Raw genomic sequence first — 17,280 nt, forward strand, 5'->3', positions numbered from 1 at the left:
GTTAGTTATAATCAAGCAGTGAATTGGTCCCAACCGAAAGTACTAAAAAAGTCTTTCAAGGAAAAAAAACAAGTATGGTTTTAAGATGTACAGTAAATGAGATACTGTAGTGTAAAAAAAGAAAAAAGGCCCTTACAGCTATTCTTAACATGTCATTCATGATATATAAATACATTCACAATAAATGGATAAAAGCTCAGCGAAAAGATCAGTTTTAGAAAAATATGAGTATTGCTTTAATGTTTTCATATACAATCTCCACATGTTGATTGACACACTTAAGGTGTCGTTTGAGCACAGATTGTGTGAAGGTTCAGAAAACATGGCAAAGATTGTCTGTCTCAGCAGAAATGTAGACAGAGCAGCTAAAAGAGGAAAAGCTGAGAGAAAGAAGAGAGCAGAGAGACAGAACTAAACTGAGTGAGAGGACTTTTATTGATGGGTAAGATACAGATGAGTAGAGGCCTGAACCGAGACCACACACACACACACACACACACACACACACACACACACACACACACACACACAAATACGTTTGGGCTCGTTGGTAGAAAACACGTGTTTAATTTGGGCTGGAAATGTTGCCACAAAAGAAAACATACTTAAAATCAGAAAATGTACAACAATCTCCTGAAAAGAAAAACTGGAAGTCAAGAACCGGAGACGAGTGATAAAACACAAAATAAACACTTTGAAGAAGACCTCAGCTGAACCAGTGAGCCAGCTTCCTGTGGATGTCTGCTAGATGAAAGAGCTCATGTTAGACGAGGTCCACTTCCATCGAAAGATAATTAACTAAAGAATCGGTTTCTACAGGTTCACGACACAAGATCACCAGACTTTACCAGTAAAATAATCTGCTTCAAGACACAACAGATCAAATCAGACTAAAGGCACATGTACTTTAGTCCCAACAGGCCTGCTGCCAAAATCAGAGCCCAAGACCAGAATCACATGAAACTTTGTCCAAACAGACAGCATTTGCATGCATCCTGTGTACGTTTTGATATGTGTGTGTGTGTGTGTGTGTGCGTGAGTGTGCACACACACTAACATCATAGTCTATAAAAGAATGAGATTCAAACTTTAAAGAAACCTCTATTCTTTGATGAACGCTTTGGATCCTCACGGTTAATATCAATGCTAGTGGAAAATAAATGTCGAGCTATTCAACTGTCCTTAAGCATCCTCATAGAAGGGGTACGATGATGCTTTGAGTCGGATTGTGTAGAATCAGCTGAGGGAGAAACGGCATGACATTGTGCCAGTTAAGAAAAAAATGCCTTTTGATATTTAGAAATTGCACGACGCTGCACAACAAGAGGTTTCTTCTACTTTCCTTTGAGGATTTCTGGGTACTGCAATCCTCAAACGTAGATCCATTTGATATTTAAACTACATGAGATTCTGTGTAGATCTGAAAGCTGTTTTAGTGTTTTAGGGGCGCCGACATGCCTACAAAGTATAAAAGTGGGTGCTGGTAATGTAAAACTGCTCATATTTACATTTAACTTTCAACTTTTAGTTACAACCCCATCTACTCTACTCCCTCATGCTCGTTGCTTGGACGTGCCCAAATGAACATTTGGAGGGAACCAGCACACTAAGAATGAAAAACAGCAGCTGATGAGCCGCCGACCGGAGAAGGAAAGAGTGGTCACACGCTAAGAGGTGCTGCGTTGGGAGTTACGACCACAACAGACAACGGATGGTGGTTTGGGGATCGAAGCGGCTGTTTTCATGGGAACACTAAAGGATCGGTAGGTGGTTCAAGCATGTAAAGAGAAGGAAACGGATGACTAATTACAGGAAGTCAAACCTCAACAGGAAATAGATACTACTACCATATTGACAGGTGGATAGAGGAATACAAGAAACCCTGCTATTTCAAATAATAAAAGATTAAATAAAAAAACTTCTCAGCCGCTTTAAAGAGTGACAGCAGGCTTTGGTCAACAGTGTTCATCTGTAGCCACACCCATCCAACAGTGATGTCACAGGAGAACAAAGAAAAAGAAGTTCAGCTGGTGTTTAGTTGCCCTTTAAGATGGCCAAAGTGTGATGTTTGTGCTGCTTCTACTGGTCAAGAAGATTTGCTTTGCGGATTTTGGATTTCTCTCAATATTTTAACTGAAATACTTTAACGTTTCTAATGTGTTACGTTGAGTTTGAAGCTTTGGATACCGAAGCACATTTCACTGATAAAATATCGGCTAAATTAAAAGGATCGGAAAAAGCGCAGCGGAGGTTTAACGTAAAACGCTGAAGAGACGACAAATGGTGGTGACTTCCTCACTCGTCATAGATCTTAAGGTTTAGGAGTCAGGCGTGGGGGTCAGATGGTAGACTTTGAAAAGGAAACTTTCAGGTGGTGATTCCCTCCCATGTCGTAGTTGTGAAGCTCCATCAGAGTCTGGATGGCCTCCTCTACCGACGTCATCTGGATCAGGGCCATCTTACGGTCCCTGGTGAGGAAAGAGGCAAGCAGTTCAATACGAGGGGAGTTCCTTAGATCAGATTTGCAGTGTCCTGAATAAAGGGGCTTCTTACTGGAAGAACTTGAAGGCCTTGACGGTTCCTCCACCGTTGGAGAACAGCAGACGTAGGTCATCCTCTCCGACTGCATCCCTGGACATCCAAAGAGAAGCCATTAAATGTCTTAAAGCCAAAGGCAGCGCTACATTGATTCAACTCTGTGCCCGACTGATTCCACTAATATGTGTAGTGGTTACCGGACGTTGGAGAGGTGAAGTGTTGAAGAGGGAGGGAAGATGTTCTGGAAGTTTTTGGATCCCGGCTTCTTAAAGCGATGGAGTGGTGAGCCAGAAAAATCTGTCCAACAAAATAATAATATAAATAAATATTACATATATATATATATATATATATAAATAAATATACATACATATATTTATACATATACATATATACACATATATTTATACATATACATATATACATATAAATATACATATATATACATACATACATACATACACACACACCAAAGGTCATTGACAAAAAAACGTTGGTGCAAATTCTTTAATGTAACAAAAACTTAAAAAAAATATTGAAATACAATATTATTATTAGAACTCTGCCTGTGTAACAGACAGGTTAAACAAATAAAATGATGCTGCAGTAAGAAAAACCTCGTCTGATGGCCTGGTTATGGTCTGATGAGGATTTTGTCTCAGAACTCAAGAGGCTGTAAACATCGAGCAACCCACGGAAAAGGAAGACTTGGCCCAGACATCTGCTGGCTGCACCGGGTCCCAGAAATAAAGTCTGACGGATAACCCTCAAACTGGCCTTTTCAAATGGCTAAGACATATATTTACACAAGCAAAGTCAAATGACTTCACTCTTCTAGTGTACATCTGAAACTAGTCCTCTCAAAGATATGATTACTAATGCATATACACAAACACATTTGTTCTTGTATACTTGTGAGGATCAATCAATCTTAACCGCATAACAGCTCTTTTAAAAAAAGGGCTGCTTGAGGGTCGCGACTTATTTTTTAAAAACTGAAAATGTCCTCACAAAGATAGAACTATTATACATTACTACACTTGCCGTGGACCTGTGAATGTCTGATCTGGCCGTTGACACTAACTTTCAGACTGAACAAATAAACGGGCATCATGACCACCTAATGCATAATAAGCAACTTGCTAAGACACTAACAAGCTCCCTTCCAGGGTGCAGAACAACTCTTACCTTTAGTGAGCAGTTGGTCATCCAATCCTTCTCTGGGCAAGGCCACGGTTTGATGCTTGGACAGAGTCACTCGCATCACTTTACCAAACACCTTTTGGCCATTCAAGTGGCTCATCGCTACGGGTGAGGAAAGATAGAAATATGTCAGGAGTCTAAAAGACGTTTCCTGATACATCAATCAATATAACTATATGTTTTTGATTAATCCTATTTTGCAGTCCGATAGTGACTGATATTGCTACTGTAAAAACTCACCCAGCTGAGCCTGGTTGCCATCGGACAGCTGTATCAGAGCACTGTCCTTCTTGTTGTAGAGGATCTTCACCCTCTGGACATCACCATAGACTCCTGAAGGTAGGGAGAGAGCGAGAGAGGCAGACCAAGAGAGGGAAAGAGAGAGCAAGAGAGAGCATGGTGGAGCAGAAGATGATGAGGAGGACAGAAGAGACAGAGCAGGAAAGATGGAGCCGACGAAAAAAAAAATAAAAAAAGAGGAGAGGTGTGAAGGATGGAAGGAATAAAGTTAGTGCAAGAAAGACAAATGAAAAGAAAAGATGGAATCTTCCCATTTGACTTCCACTAGAAACTCAATCAAACCCATCTGTGTAACTGAGTGGCATCTGGCTGAGCGGTGATTCAGAAATCCAGCTTGAAGATTGGCGATTCTAAATATAATACTCTAAATGAACACATGCACTAACCTTACAAATAATATGTTTTCTGGTGAAACATGTGCAGTAAATGCAGAAAGAAGACCTGAAAAAGTTATTTTGAGGCCTTTTATGCAGATCATTATAAATATCTGTGGAGCTCTGCTAAAACTGGATCAATAAGTGTGAGGACAAAATATTGGAATATTGCTGGGCTGGTAGACAGTCTAACATGACCGATGAAAAAGTGAACTATGACTGCACTTGATTGACCCAAATTCTGGAGAAAAAAGGCAATAAGACAGATATGTTTTACGCACTAGGAGGAGTGAGTTCACTGGACTGCCATGACCAACTTAAGCAATAAAGTGGTGAGAACATAAACACTGCAATAATCCATGCGTCCCTGGTAAATTGGACAATTTTAGTCTGGAGAATAGTGAATAAATGACTGCACTAGAGTCCACTCAGAGGGCGGTATTTTCTTCTAGCACCTTAGGCCGAGCAGTTACTTATGGAATTAAATGCCAGGATTACATTTTTGCCAATACAAAATAAGATCGCAATGAGAAATACGTGTTTTTTTTTTGCTATTAGCAATTTGGGTATATGCCAATTGACTCATCGCTAAGTCCCGCCCTCAAATGCAGACTGGCCAATCATGGTGTAGCTACAGCCAGCTTTTCCCAGGGTCTGACAAACGCCAAAGACTCCAGTGGTTCCAGAGTTTCTTCATCTTCAGGCTGGTTTAGTAGATTTGGAGCTCGTCATGTTGCGTGATACTTGAGACGTACCTGAAATGTTACGTTTCTAAGTAAAAACCTGTGGTGCTAACATTAGCAGAGCACGTTAGCATATCATTATGTAGCATTACTACTACTGAATGTAAACATATGCTGCTTCTGCTTTGAATGATTGTAGCGTTGAATAAAGAGGAACAGAGTTGTTCCTTAGTTTCATTGTCTTCAGTCTCCATCAGCAGGTGATGAGGTGGTTCACTTTCACTCTGATCTGCAGCTTCAGCTTCTAGCTTTATCTTTTGAACCTGTTGAATCAGTTTGACACACATTGTACACCCTTCTCTCTGCAGTGATATTTATTCAGGGCGTGCAGTTAGTGACATGCTAGCTCTGACAGCTTGATGGAGTAGCAGCAGGGGGCGGGATTTAGGGTTAAATGGCAACTGGTTCCCTTAAGGAACACAACCCTATTCCTTCCCTTCTGACAGATTAATGACGCATCATGCTGTGCTAATAATTGTTGCTGCAAACTGCAGCTGTTTCACATTCAAAATGTTTTCAGTATTGTTATATTTGCAGTCATTATTGTGAAGCAGCTGCAGGAGGTGCTGGCTTGGCAGTCACAAACCTCAGTGTTGTTTAAAAAACAGAAATAATAATAATCAGCATAGACTTAGAGGTTTCATGTCACATTTTCATCGGAGCACAAATCCCATGAATGATTTTGGTGTCTTTGTTTTCATCAGTTCAGAGATAAGCTGACCAAACAGACAATCCCAGACTCACTTTTCATTCAACAGAGACAGAAGAAGATGTCTTTACTCTGTCGTGTACAATACAAGAGGGAGGCTTATAGATGCAGAAAGATACAGAGGAATAGCTTGTCCACGACATCACTGAAGAAAGTGAACAAAATTGGATTAACAGAGAGAGATATACAGATAGAATAGTAGAGGTTGAACATACCGAAGAGGGTAAAGATACTTTGAGGCGTGACCATCTTTAGAGAGAGAGACACCGCAGAGCAGAGGACAGGAAGAGGAGGAGCAGAGAGGAGAGACGAAGGTACAGATCAGACCGCCCAGCGTTGGACGAGGGGGGAGGTGGTGGTTTCCATGGTGATGAGGGGTGGAGCAAAGATGAAGGGCATGGTAGGGTAGCGGACGGGGGGTTGGGAAAAGGGGGCAAAAGGGCAAAACCCAAAGTCGGGTCAAGGAAAAGGGGTGAAACAAAAAGTGGGTAAACGTACATGAGAGGGCAGAGTTTAAGGGGAGTGTACAACATTAAAGGGTGTGTTGCCCAATGGAGAGAAAATAAACATGGAAGGGAGGAGCAGAGGAGGGGAAGATAGGAGGCAGGAAGGGAGAAAGGAGGAGAGGAGGACAAAAACCAAAGCAGAGGTCAGTAAACAGAGCATCAGTGGAACATCAACGGAGTCTGAATGATTGCTGGTTTGAATCCAAACACAACACACACACACCACACCACACACACACACACTTCTTCCAGTTCTGTTATCACACCCACATTCCCTGCTGGATGCGTTCATCAGTGAGGAAAAGAACGGATGGGAGGAAGGTAGAAAATAATGAATAATGAATAAAGCATGAAATAAATAAGAGCATGAAGGTGATTGGCAGGAGGTATCAAACCAAAGGGGGGCAGAGCCATGAAGCAGATGGCCAACCAGATCCCACGAGGTTACAGGTGCCAGAAGGACTGCTGACTAGGACAGGCTGGTCAGACTGAGAGACGCGTGTCGAGGAACTCTATATAAAAACATTCATTACAGTACGATAGTTTTCAAGGTCGAAATCCTCAAATACAACGTACAAATCTCACTACTAAATAATGGAACAAGAACATATTTCTTTTGATTCAGCAGGAGACCTGTGTCGTCATGGCATCGCCTTCCTTTGAATGGGACGCTCGGTTTACTGCGTTAACAGAGTCTGTGACTAAGACATGTTTCAGTTTGTGATTCTTCAACTTGAAGCAATTCTAAGATCATTGCCACATATCATATAATCCATCACTACCAAATAGTTTTTGAGTCTATTATTTTATATATATACACACACACACACACACACATTTAAAATGGCCATTGTTCCTCATTAAACCTCTAATAAAGAAAACTGGTCCAGAAGTGCAAAAACCATCACTCCACGATGGAGTCTCAAGAGAGAGAGAGGGAGGAGGACTCTGACAGAGAGATGGAACACACAGAAACAGATACTGTATGTATAAAGATACAGATTAAAGAGTAAGTGCACATTCAGAGTTAGACAATAAACAGAAAATTGCAAAACGAAACAGAAATCTAAGATAATACAAGTACGTTGGTGTTCAGGTCGGATATAAAGACGTAATGTGCGCAGACATATAGAAGGTGACATTAAAGTTAGCACCTGTAACAGTCCATGAAGAACCAAAATCAATCTAGAGAATACACATACACCAGAACACGGGATGATGAAATTAATTTGTTGGTAAGTAAACCATGTCAGAATTTTGGATATTCAATTTACGATAAGGCAACTTCTAGTGATTGCCAAGTTCCAATAGGATGTGTGTATACACCTTAAAAAGGAGAATAATATGCAGAAACATGTCATTTTCACACGCCCTGGCACAATGTTTGCGCATTGCCACCTTGAGGCACCACCGTCCCACAAAAACCTGGATCTAAAGTCAATAGCGGACTACTTTCCTGCCATTTAAAAAGGATGTGTTACACTGCATGGCAGGGGCACGCACACGCTCTGCTCAAGTAAAATGGGTTATCTGTGCATTTGCAGTCAAGTGGGGTCTTTGGCGGGACAGGGTCCGCTGCTCCAGTAGATCGTCAGCACTTTGTGCACAAGCAGAAAAAACTCATGCACGAGCACCTGTTCTTTTTACAGGAATGGAAGTTGACACTGATTGGTTTAATTCGTGCTATGCCCAAAACACACCTGTGAGTAATTAAGACCCAACATATTTGACCCCTGGAACCATTTATGCCCCACGGAAGCCCTATGAATCCATAGTAATTACACTACACAGATTATATGTGGCTCAAAGAGTGCAATTCAATCCCCGGCTCTTCCAGTCTGCCTGCCGATGTGTCCTTGGGAAAGACACTGGGAACCCACATTGCCCTTGAAGGATGTACCATTGGTGTGGGTCTGTGTGCACGAGCATTTTGATTCGATCCTAAAGAGTAGAGGGCACCTTTTGCAAAGCAAACTTGCCATTAATGCCATGAATGTGCGACTGGGTAAATGTTGACATGTGGTACTCTACGGTTTGAGCGGTCGGAGGACGAGAAAAAAGGTGCTTCATGAACGCAAGACCATATCCCAAATCTAGGCAGAACACCAATGACGCTGTAAAGTGGGCTTAGCACACAAACAACCACACAGCAACACACGCTATGATCAAGTCCAGAAGACCATCCAGTGGCGTCTGTTAAACAGGAAATGAAATGAGTGACTTAGAGCAGAGACCAATACTCATTCACAGTTCTGTGTATGGCTAGTGTACCTCTTCATTGAGGTTGGAGGCCAACAGGACTCCTGACACTCCGGACCCGGACAGAGCAACGCGGCCAGCGGCTGCTGCCGCCGCTGCTGCAGCACTCAGAGGACTGATGGCTCCTGTTGGGGACAACGAGACAACAGGTCAGAGTCATGCTTCAAACCATAACACGCTTGTTAATGTTAACTGCAATGAATGAAAAATAGGATTAGGATTTTTTTTTTCTCAAATAGGATTTAAGATTTTCTTTCTAAATGACAGAGATATTGTCACTAGAAATACAATGCACACACACACACACACACACACACACGTCTAATGACTTCTGAAAGACAAGCAGGAAAATATGTAATGTTTCTACATTACATATTTTCCTTCTTGCATTGTACCAAGCCACTTGGAAAAGGTTGAATTCCAGCTAATCAACTCTAAAGCCAGTTTTGGCCTCATCCATTCGTTGCGCTCCAACATCAACCAACCTGAAGTCATTGAGATGAAAACCTACTTTCCAGCCCAAGCACATTTAGACAACCATGACCCGAGACAGGACAGTAGCATGACAGCAGAGATACAGTGCAAAACAGTTGGGAAAAGAACAAAAGAAAGATTGGTACCTCCACCCTGCGAGAGGGAGAGAGAAGATGAGTACCCTCCTCCACTAGAGTAGGAAGCTAGCGCTCCAGATGGGGTACCTACAAGACAACGACAACTGGATTTATAACACAATTATCACAAGAATACAGTCAGTAAAATGTAGGACTCATACACCACTATGCGATCTTCAGAGGGAGGCGTCTGTCACCATGGATACTGGTGGATGACGTCCCCCAGTACTTCTTCTGAAGTGTTGAGCCCAGCAGGGGAAAAGCACGGTGGTGTGCAGAAACTTTTGTCAACAACGGTGAATACAAAGCTGGAGTTACACTTGCTTTTAACTACGCGTTTGGGTGTGAATGGCGGCTGCCATGGATATCCTGCGTCCGCTTGGTGCGTCGTCTGTGCACGTCTCTCAGAAATTAACAGGTGATGTGACAGGGTCAGTAGGCACGGCAGCAGCATCACAATGGCAGAGTTTTGAAGACAGGTTAATAGACTATGGCCACAATTACCCGCATATGAACAATATGCTTGTCAAAATAGTGAGCGACAGAGCAGTACCGTTTTAGAGGTCGACGTGCAAACCTGCAAAAGATTTAATGGAAACAAGTCTGAGACAGTTACGTCCGTGCACAGATCTATCAACAAAGTAAAGCTCAATCGTAATGTTTCATAGCTTAATGTTAACAAGGGAGGTTCTATACGGTCCGAGTTCTCTGGTGTGCCCTCTAATGGGATCCTCCCGTAACACGCGTAGTATACAGGTGTCTGACTAAGGGAACGATAAAAACTGACCCTTGGCAGAGGACTAAATAATACAATCAAATCTAGTTAAACATTATGGAAACCCTGGAAAGAGATTTAAATAGATGTGGTGTATTTACCCAATAAAGAATGATCCTTGTTGACCGACTCCCCGTCTCCGGTAGGAAGGTCGGGTCTGGTGTAATCTCGACTCTTGTCGTTGTTGTATTTGACGTTGAGGTTGACCAGCTTACTGAAGTCGATCCGCAGAGTGCAGCATGAATTATAGATGTTCTGTCCGTCCAAAGACTGGAGCAGCGGTAGTGGAAGAGGGAGGAAGAGTCATAATAATGTTTAAATAATCAAAGATTCATACTAAGGAGGGCCATTTTACGGTCATGAATCAGCCAGGCTGATATATTGGTCCAGCTCTAATGCCAAGAATGTTAAAAAGGCTCAAAGGTTAGATGTGATTTAAATGTTGTTAGGCACTAACAGGCAGAATGAATGTGAATCATTTTACATACGATTGTCGCACCAATACTGGACATGCACTAAGAGTGGCCATAAGTCCATCAAAACACATAATACATTTTTTTTTTTAAAAACATGATTCAAATCTAAATTTGTCATTTAGACATTAGATTTGAATATAGAAACGACAATGTGGTTGCTGATATGACGTTGTGTGATCCTACCAGTTTAGCTTGCTGTGCATTGACGGGGTCGCTGAACTGCAGAAGAGCCTGAAACTGGTTGTTCTTGGTGAAGGTTATTATCTTCATGACGGTCCCGAACTTACTGAAGATCTGGAAGAATCAACAAATTAATAGAGAATAACTAGAAACATGATTGTGCTCTATTCAAATAACAGTTCAACAAACTGAATTTCTATGCAGACACTAGGGCTGTAAAGTAAAGACTGATGTAATCATTTCCACTATCCACAAGATATATCATCTAATGAAGTATTCTGCTTCAATCCATATTTATTGGCATTTAGTCTTAATAAGAAAATAAAATCGATTTCTCTCCCTTTTCTAGGGTGACGCAATCCTAAAATATAACGACAGACCTTCAAAGCATCATTCAATTCACCTCAATAGAACCTTTGAATGTAAAAGATAAATTAAAACGTTGACTTTTGGTACAGCCCTAGCAGACACACAATCATTATCACAAGTCATCCAGTATGCACTTTTGAAAGGCCTCATGCTAAAGTAGATTTATTATCAAATTTTTCTTTAAAGATGCTATTTTGCTTGTCTTTTAGACCAAGAAGGTCCAAACATTAAGGGGAATACAAACTTGACTAAGGGACTGTGTGTACCAATCTGAATGGTGGATCTAAACAACCTGTTTGGGTTTTACCTGTTGTAGAACGTCCAGTGTCACGGGATAAAACATGTTGTCGATGATAATTCGCAGGACAGGGCTGGGGGGTGGAGCTAGGTCCAACACTCCAGGGTCAGAGGATGGGGAGCTTCCATCCTGAACTGCTGACACCGCCTGCAACACTGCCTGGGCCCTCTGGGGGGCGAGGAAGAGATACATAATGAATGGGAAGGCATCGAGTCCTACATCAGTCTAACCCTGCTTCGGTTGAAGGATGCGTTTGGTGTACATCTATGAGTGTACCTGGTTCAGAGCAGAGTCCGTTTTCAGTTCCTTATGGTTGGAGTACTGGATGAAGACCGGAGTGTTTCTGACCTAAATAGAAGAGCCGAGGAATACACAGTTCAGCTAGTAGCACTTACAACAAGAAGAGAAATTATTAATAACGTGCAACAGGAATGCACACTGATGTACTTCAGACCTGGGGCGTGACAGCTGTGTAGTAGTTCACCATAGTAATGGCTGCTTCTTCTGTGCCCAACTCCAGGAACGCCTGAAAAAAACACAGCAATATTCAGCTTTCACAGAATAACTAAATCCCCTCCAGGACAATGCATCACTGTCCTTACCCTGTTTGGGAAAGACTGTGCTTGTTTACCTGGTTTTTCCCCTTCAACATCAGTATATTGGTGACCTTTCCAAAGGGCAGCCCCAAGGCAATGACTTCAGTCTCTGACACTTCATTGGGAAGTTTCCTGATGTGGAGAACTCTGGAGGGAGGGGATTCTTCCAGTCGCTGTTTCTTACTGTCACTGCCGTTTGCTGAACATGAACGCAGATAACACAAAAGACTAATTATCAAATGGCACCATGACTCTAGAATTAAAGCTGAAGTCAGAGCACAGCACAAGTATAAATACTAAAAGGGATGATGACTAAGCTCCATTTAGCTGCTTCACCTCACAATACCAGGGCCCTGCTTCCACGGCTTACTGGGAGCCATCACTAATGTTATTAGTTAAACATGCTTTTACTTCTATGACCACTCAAAATGTCTGCTGTGAAGGCCAAATATTTCCTTGACTACACAATTGTCTATAAGTAAATTCATTTTTTTTCCAGACAGAACAAAAAATGTGATTATATTATATTAAAATATGTTTAAAATTGTCTTTCCTAAAAACTAAATTCGTCATACAATATATGTGCTTTCTACTAAAATAAAAGCACTATTTTTCACCATGCCAGACTATTTCTGACCATGCTTACCGGTCAAAGGGGTGGGGCTGCTACTGTACATGTTGAGCTCATCTGAGCCTCTCTGAAAGATAAATAATAGACATTTTACTTTCATTTACATCCCAACTTCTGACAAATTCCAAAAACATTACCATTATAGGCAGTGACAAAATACTAAACATACATCAAACATGGAGTAAAATCTCTGTCTGGCCTACTGAACAAAATACATATTACAAAATTACTTTACTTGGCTTTACTTTTATCTGCATGAAATTACACCATCTGTCATTGAAACACAAAGGATAACCAAACTCTTTATAGTATATTATCTTGAATAGATGCAATACCTTTTATTAGCCAACTAAAAAGAGTATTACATCTATTCACCCTTCCTATACTAAACATCTCAAAATCATGTCGACATAGTAAATGCAAATGTGTTCGATAGTAAAAAGTAGATCTGCTTGCCTTCACACCAACTGCAACATCACTGTCGACGTAGAGAATGCAGCGGGATGGAGAAAAAAACAGCAAATAACGTTACTTGAAATTATCATGGAAACGCAACCTTTGAATCGGAAAGTAAAGGGGTGACTGGTGCTGTTATCCTGGATGAAAGTGTTGTAGCATGTCTCTTTTCAGTGATTAACAGTTTCACAAAGTTAGAAGAGAAATCATTTAAATGTTATTGTTGTTTTAAAACCTCAGAGTTCTTAATGTACTTTATAGAGAAGCTTATGCAGCCAATGAACGGTTTCATAGGTTCAATGTTCAAGTTCCACACACCGATGTTGGGTATTTTAACCCGCTTTGGCATCATTGTATGCGGACAACTAATAAACTGGCACACAACCCTGTCACGCATGCACACACATACTGTTGATCACAAAGACCACCATGAAGACCACAAGCGGCTTCAAACACACCGAAAATACTCGGGAGGAGTTCCATAATATCACTATGTTCATCTTAGATATGTGAGGTTTCGCCACGCACATGTAAGAATTTATGTATATGACAACATAAATAACCCTTTCCACTTTGAATCACATCATCATGTTTTACAATGTACACGTTTTTTCTGCCAATATGTTAGTTATGTTCACGCTCATATTGACGATCGTTGTATACAATAAGCCGCTGGAGGTCACGTGGAGCGACCACCAGCTGCAGACAAAGGACCCGACTGACCACGACGGATACGACACACGGGGCTCATACCTCGTTACACTAACGCGAACCGTGTGTCGACATTTAACACACACGTTTTCACTGTTACCCGGTTACATTAATCTAAAGCTCGCTGTCAGAAGACCCATGTTCTACCGTCAGTGTGGGCTTCCCTACTGGCGAGACCGCGCTGGACCGGAACCAGTCTTAGTGGGGAACTGGTGCCGATGTTTAGCTAGCATCATGTTCTACCGTCAGTGTGGGCTTCCCTACTGGCGAGACCGCGCTGGACCGGAACCAGTCTTAGTGGGGAACTGGTGCCGATGTTTAGCTAGCATCATGTTCTACCGTCAGTGTGGGCTTCCCTACTGGCGAGACCGGGCTGGACCGGAACCAGTCTTAGTGGGGAACTGGTGCCGATGTTTAGCTAGCATCATGTTCTACCGTCAGTGTGGGCTTCCCTACTGGCGAGACCGACCGGGCTGGACCGGAACCAGTCTTAGTGGGGAACTGGTGCCGATGTTTAGCTAGCATCATGTTCTACCGTCAGTGTGGGCTTCCCTACTGGCGAGACCGCGCTGGACCGGAACCAGTCTTAGTGGGGAACTGGTGCCGATGTTTAGCTAGCATCATGTTCTACCGTCAGTGTGGGCTTCCCTACTGGCGAGACCGGGCTGGACCGGAACCAGTCTTAGTGGGGAACTGGTGCCGATGTTTAACTAGCATCATGTTCTACCGTCAGTGTGGGCTTCCCTACTGGCGAGACCGGGCTGGACCGGAACCAGTCTTAGTGGGGAACTGGTGCCGATGTTTAGCTAGCATCATGTTCTACCGTCAGTGTGGGCTTCCCTACTGGCGAGACCGACCGGGCTGGACCGGAACCAGTCTTAGTGGGGAACTGGTGCCGATGTTTAGCTAGCATCATGTTCTACCGTCAGTGTGGGCTTCCCTACTGGCGAGACCGGGCTGGACCGGAACCAGTCTTAGTGGGGAACTGGTGCCGATGTTTAGCTAGCATCATGTTCTACCGTCAGTGTGGGCTTCCCTACTGGCGAGACCGGGCTGGACCGGAACCAGTCTTAGTGGGGAACTGGTGCCGATGTTTAGCTAGCATCATGTTCTACCGTCAGTGTGGGCTTCCCTACTGGCGAGACCGACCGGGCTGGACCGGAACCAGTCTTAGTGGGGAACTGGTGCCGATGTTTAGCTAGCATCATGTTCTACCGTCAGTGTGGGCTTCCCTACTGGCGAGACCGGGCTGGACCGGAACCAGTCTTAGTGGGGAACTGGTGCCGATGTTTAGCTAGCATCATGTTCTACGGTACATGTACAGTATACAGGCTCGCGGCTGAGCTAACCGTTAGCATGTATGACATTCAAAGCACGGGGTTCATTCTGGCCATGTCACGTGCACAGCAGGGGCAGACTAACTAGAAGCAGTAGATGTAACATTGACTCATTTACCCGTCCATTGCAGCTCTTTGTCCTCTTCCGTCTGTTGATATTCAGTACAATCCGATGCCTTGACAGTGGGAGCAAAATGGGCGTTCTTCTTCTTCTTGTCGTTTAACGGCTTTTGGCAACCACCAGTAACATGAGGTGCCTTAGCGCCACCTTCTGCTCTGGAGGGCGACCGACTGTTGAAATAAGGCAGCGTGCGCCATACTTTATTTATAGCGTCTATAGCGAAATGAAAGAAAAACAATAAATACGTCTCGCTCATACAAAGTTTCCTATCCAAGAGGGGTGCCCAGCATTTAATGATGTAATGTGTAATATAATACACGCACGCACATATATATACATATACACGTATATGTATATATATATATATATATATATATATATATATATATATATATATACGTATATATACACATATATATATATATATATATACATATGTATATACATATACACGTATATATATACATATATGTATATTTGTATATACATATATATACGTAAATATATATGTATATACATATATGTATATACATATATATATATATATGTATAGATACATATATATGTACATATATATACATATATATATATACACGTATATGTATATATATATACATATATTTGTACATATACATATATATATAAACCAGAGGAGACCAACCAGCTCGCTAAAATTCAAGAATGTCTTAAAGACATAAAAACATGGATGACCTGCAACTTCCTGATGTTAAACTCAGACAAAACTGAAGTTATTTTACTGGCCCTGAACACCTCAGAGATCAATTATCTGGTGATGTGGTTTCTGTAGATGGCATTGCCCTGGCATCCAACACCACTGTAAAGAATCTCTAGTTATCTTTGACCCAGACTTGTCCTTTAACTCCACGTTAAGCAAATCTCAAGGACTGCATTTTTTCATCTACGTAACATTTCAAAAATCAGGCACATCTTGTCCCAAAAAGATGCAGAAAAGCTGGTTCACGTTTGTTACTTCCAGACTAGATTACTGCAACTCCTTATTATCAGGCTGCTCTAATAAGTCTCTTAAATCCCTCCAGTTGATCCAGAATGCTGCAGCTCGTGTACTTACAAAAACTAAGAAAAGAGATCACATTACTCCTGTATTAGCTGCTCTGCACTGGCTCCCTGTAAAATCAAGAATCACATTTAAAATTCTTCTCCTCACCTACAAAGCCTTGATTGGTGATGCACCATCATATCTTAAGGAGCTTGTAGTACCATATTGCCCCACTAGAGAGCTGATCACTAAATGCGGGGCTACTTGTGGTTCCTAGAGTCCTAAAAAGTAGGATGGGAGCCAGAGCCTTCAGTTATCAAGCTCCTCTTTTATGGAACCAGCTTCCACTTTCAGTCCGGGAGGCAGACACAGTCACCTCATTCAAGAATAGACTTAAGACTTTCCTCTTTAATAGTGCTTATAGTTAGGGCTGAATCAGGTTTGCCCTGGTCCAGCCCCTTGATATGCTGCTATAGGCTTATAGGCTGCTGGGGGATGTTTTAGGATACACTGAGCACCTATCTTCTCTTCTCTCTCTCCTTATGGATGAATTTACATCTCTCCATTGCACCTTATTAACTCTGCTTCCTCCCCGGAGTCGTTGTGACTTCACGTCTCATAGGGTCCATTGGACCTGGAGGTGTCTGATGCTGGTGAGCCGGCCTCCCGTGTTGGCCCTGCTGATGCCCCGCCCCCCCTCCTCTCTACTTCCTTCTGTTTCATGGATTGGAGTTCCATTCATACATTGTCATATTCATATAATGTGTTTATGTAACTCTGTAACTCTGTTCATCTGGTCACATGACATCTATTCATCTGTCCATCCGGGGAGAGGGATCCTCCTCTGTTGCTCTCCTGAAGGTTTCTTCACTTTTTTCCCTGTCAGGTTATTTTTGGGGAGTTTTTCCTGATCCGATGTGAGGTCAAAGGTCAGGGATGTCGTACGTGTACAGATTGTAAAGTCCTCTGAGGCAAATTTGTAATATTGGGCTATACAAAATAAACTGAATTGAATATATATATACATATATTAATATATGTATAAATGCACATGTTATTGACATGTAAA

At 42.2% G+C, this 17,280-nt stretch overlaps 1 protein-coding gene across 1 annotated transcript; it reads right to left on the minus strand.

Moving 5' to 3' along the window:
• Window positions 1-551: 551 nt before the first annotated feature.
• On the minus strand, window positions 552-15,333 carry LOC117746095 (polypyrimidine tract-binding protein 2-like). Its single transcript, XM_034554935.1, has 17 exons — window positions 15,191-15,333; window positions 13,025-13,046; window positions 12,584-12,635; window positions 11,973-12,136; window positions 11,796-11,867; window positions 11,618-11,689; window positions 11,351-11,509; window positions 10,678-10,788; window positions 10,120-10,288; window positions 9,253-9,330; window positions 8,645-8,757; window positions 6,083-6,116; window positions 3,982-4,074; window positions 3,727-3,843; window positions 2,736-2,835; window positions 2,554-2,631; window positions 552-2,468 (listed from the first exon to the last, which is right to left on the minus strand). Exons 1-17 carry the CDS (start codon window positions 15,196-15,198, stop codon window positions 2,339-2,341), a joined length of 1,572 nt encoding a protein of 523 aa, XP_034410826.1. The 5' UTR covers window positions 15,199-15,333; the 3' UTR covers window positions 552-2,338.
• Window positions 15,334-17,280: the final 1,947 nt, after the last annotated feature.

The sequence above is a fragment of the Cyclopterus lumpus genome, chromosome 17, assembly GCF_009769545.1.
Source record: "Cyclopterus lumpus isolate fCycLum1 chromosome 17, fCycLum1.pri, whole genome shotgun sequence".
NCBI lineage: Eukaryota > Metazoa > Chordata > Actinopteri > Perciformes > Cyclopteridae > Cyclopterus > Cyclopterus lumpus.

What these genes read in the sequence shown, in the direction of transcription:
- LOC117746095 (XM_034554935.1), bottom strand. An exon ending in CTCCCTCTCGCAGGGTGGAG is followed by an intron (nt 8,758 to 9,252) that starts GTACCAATCTTT and finishes TGTCCCCAACAG; the next exon opens with GAGCCATCAGTCCTCTGAGT. An exon ending in TGACCAACTGCTCACTAAAG is followed by an intron (nt 2,836 to 3,726) that starts GTAAGAGTTGTT and finishes TTTGTTGGACAG; the next exon opens with ATTTTTCTGGCTCACCACTC.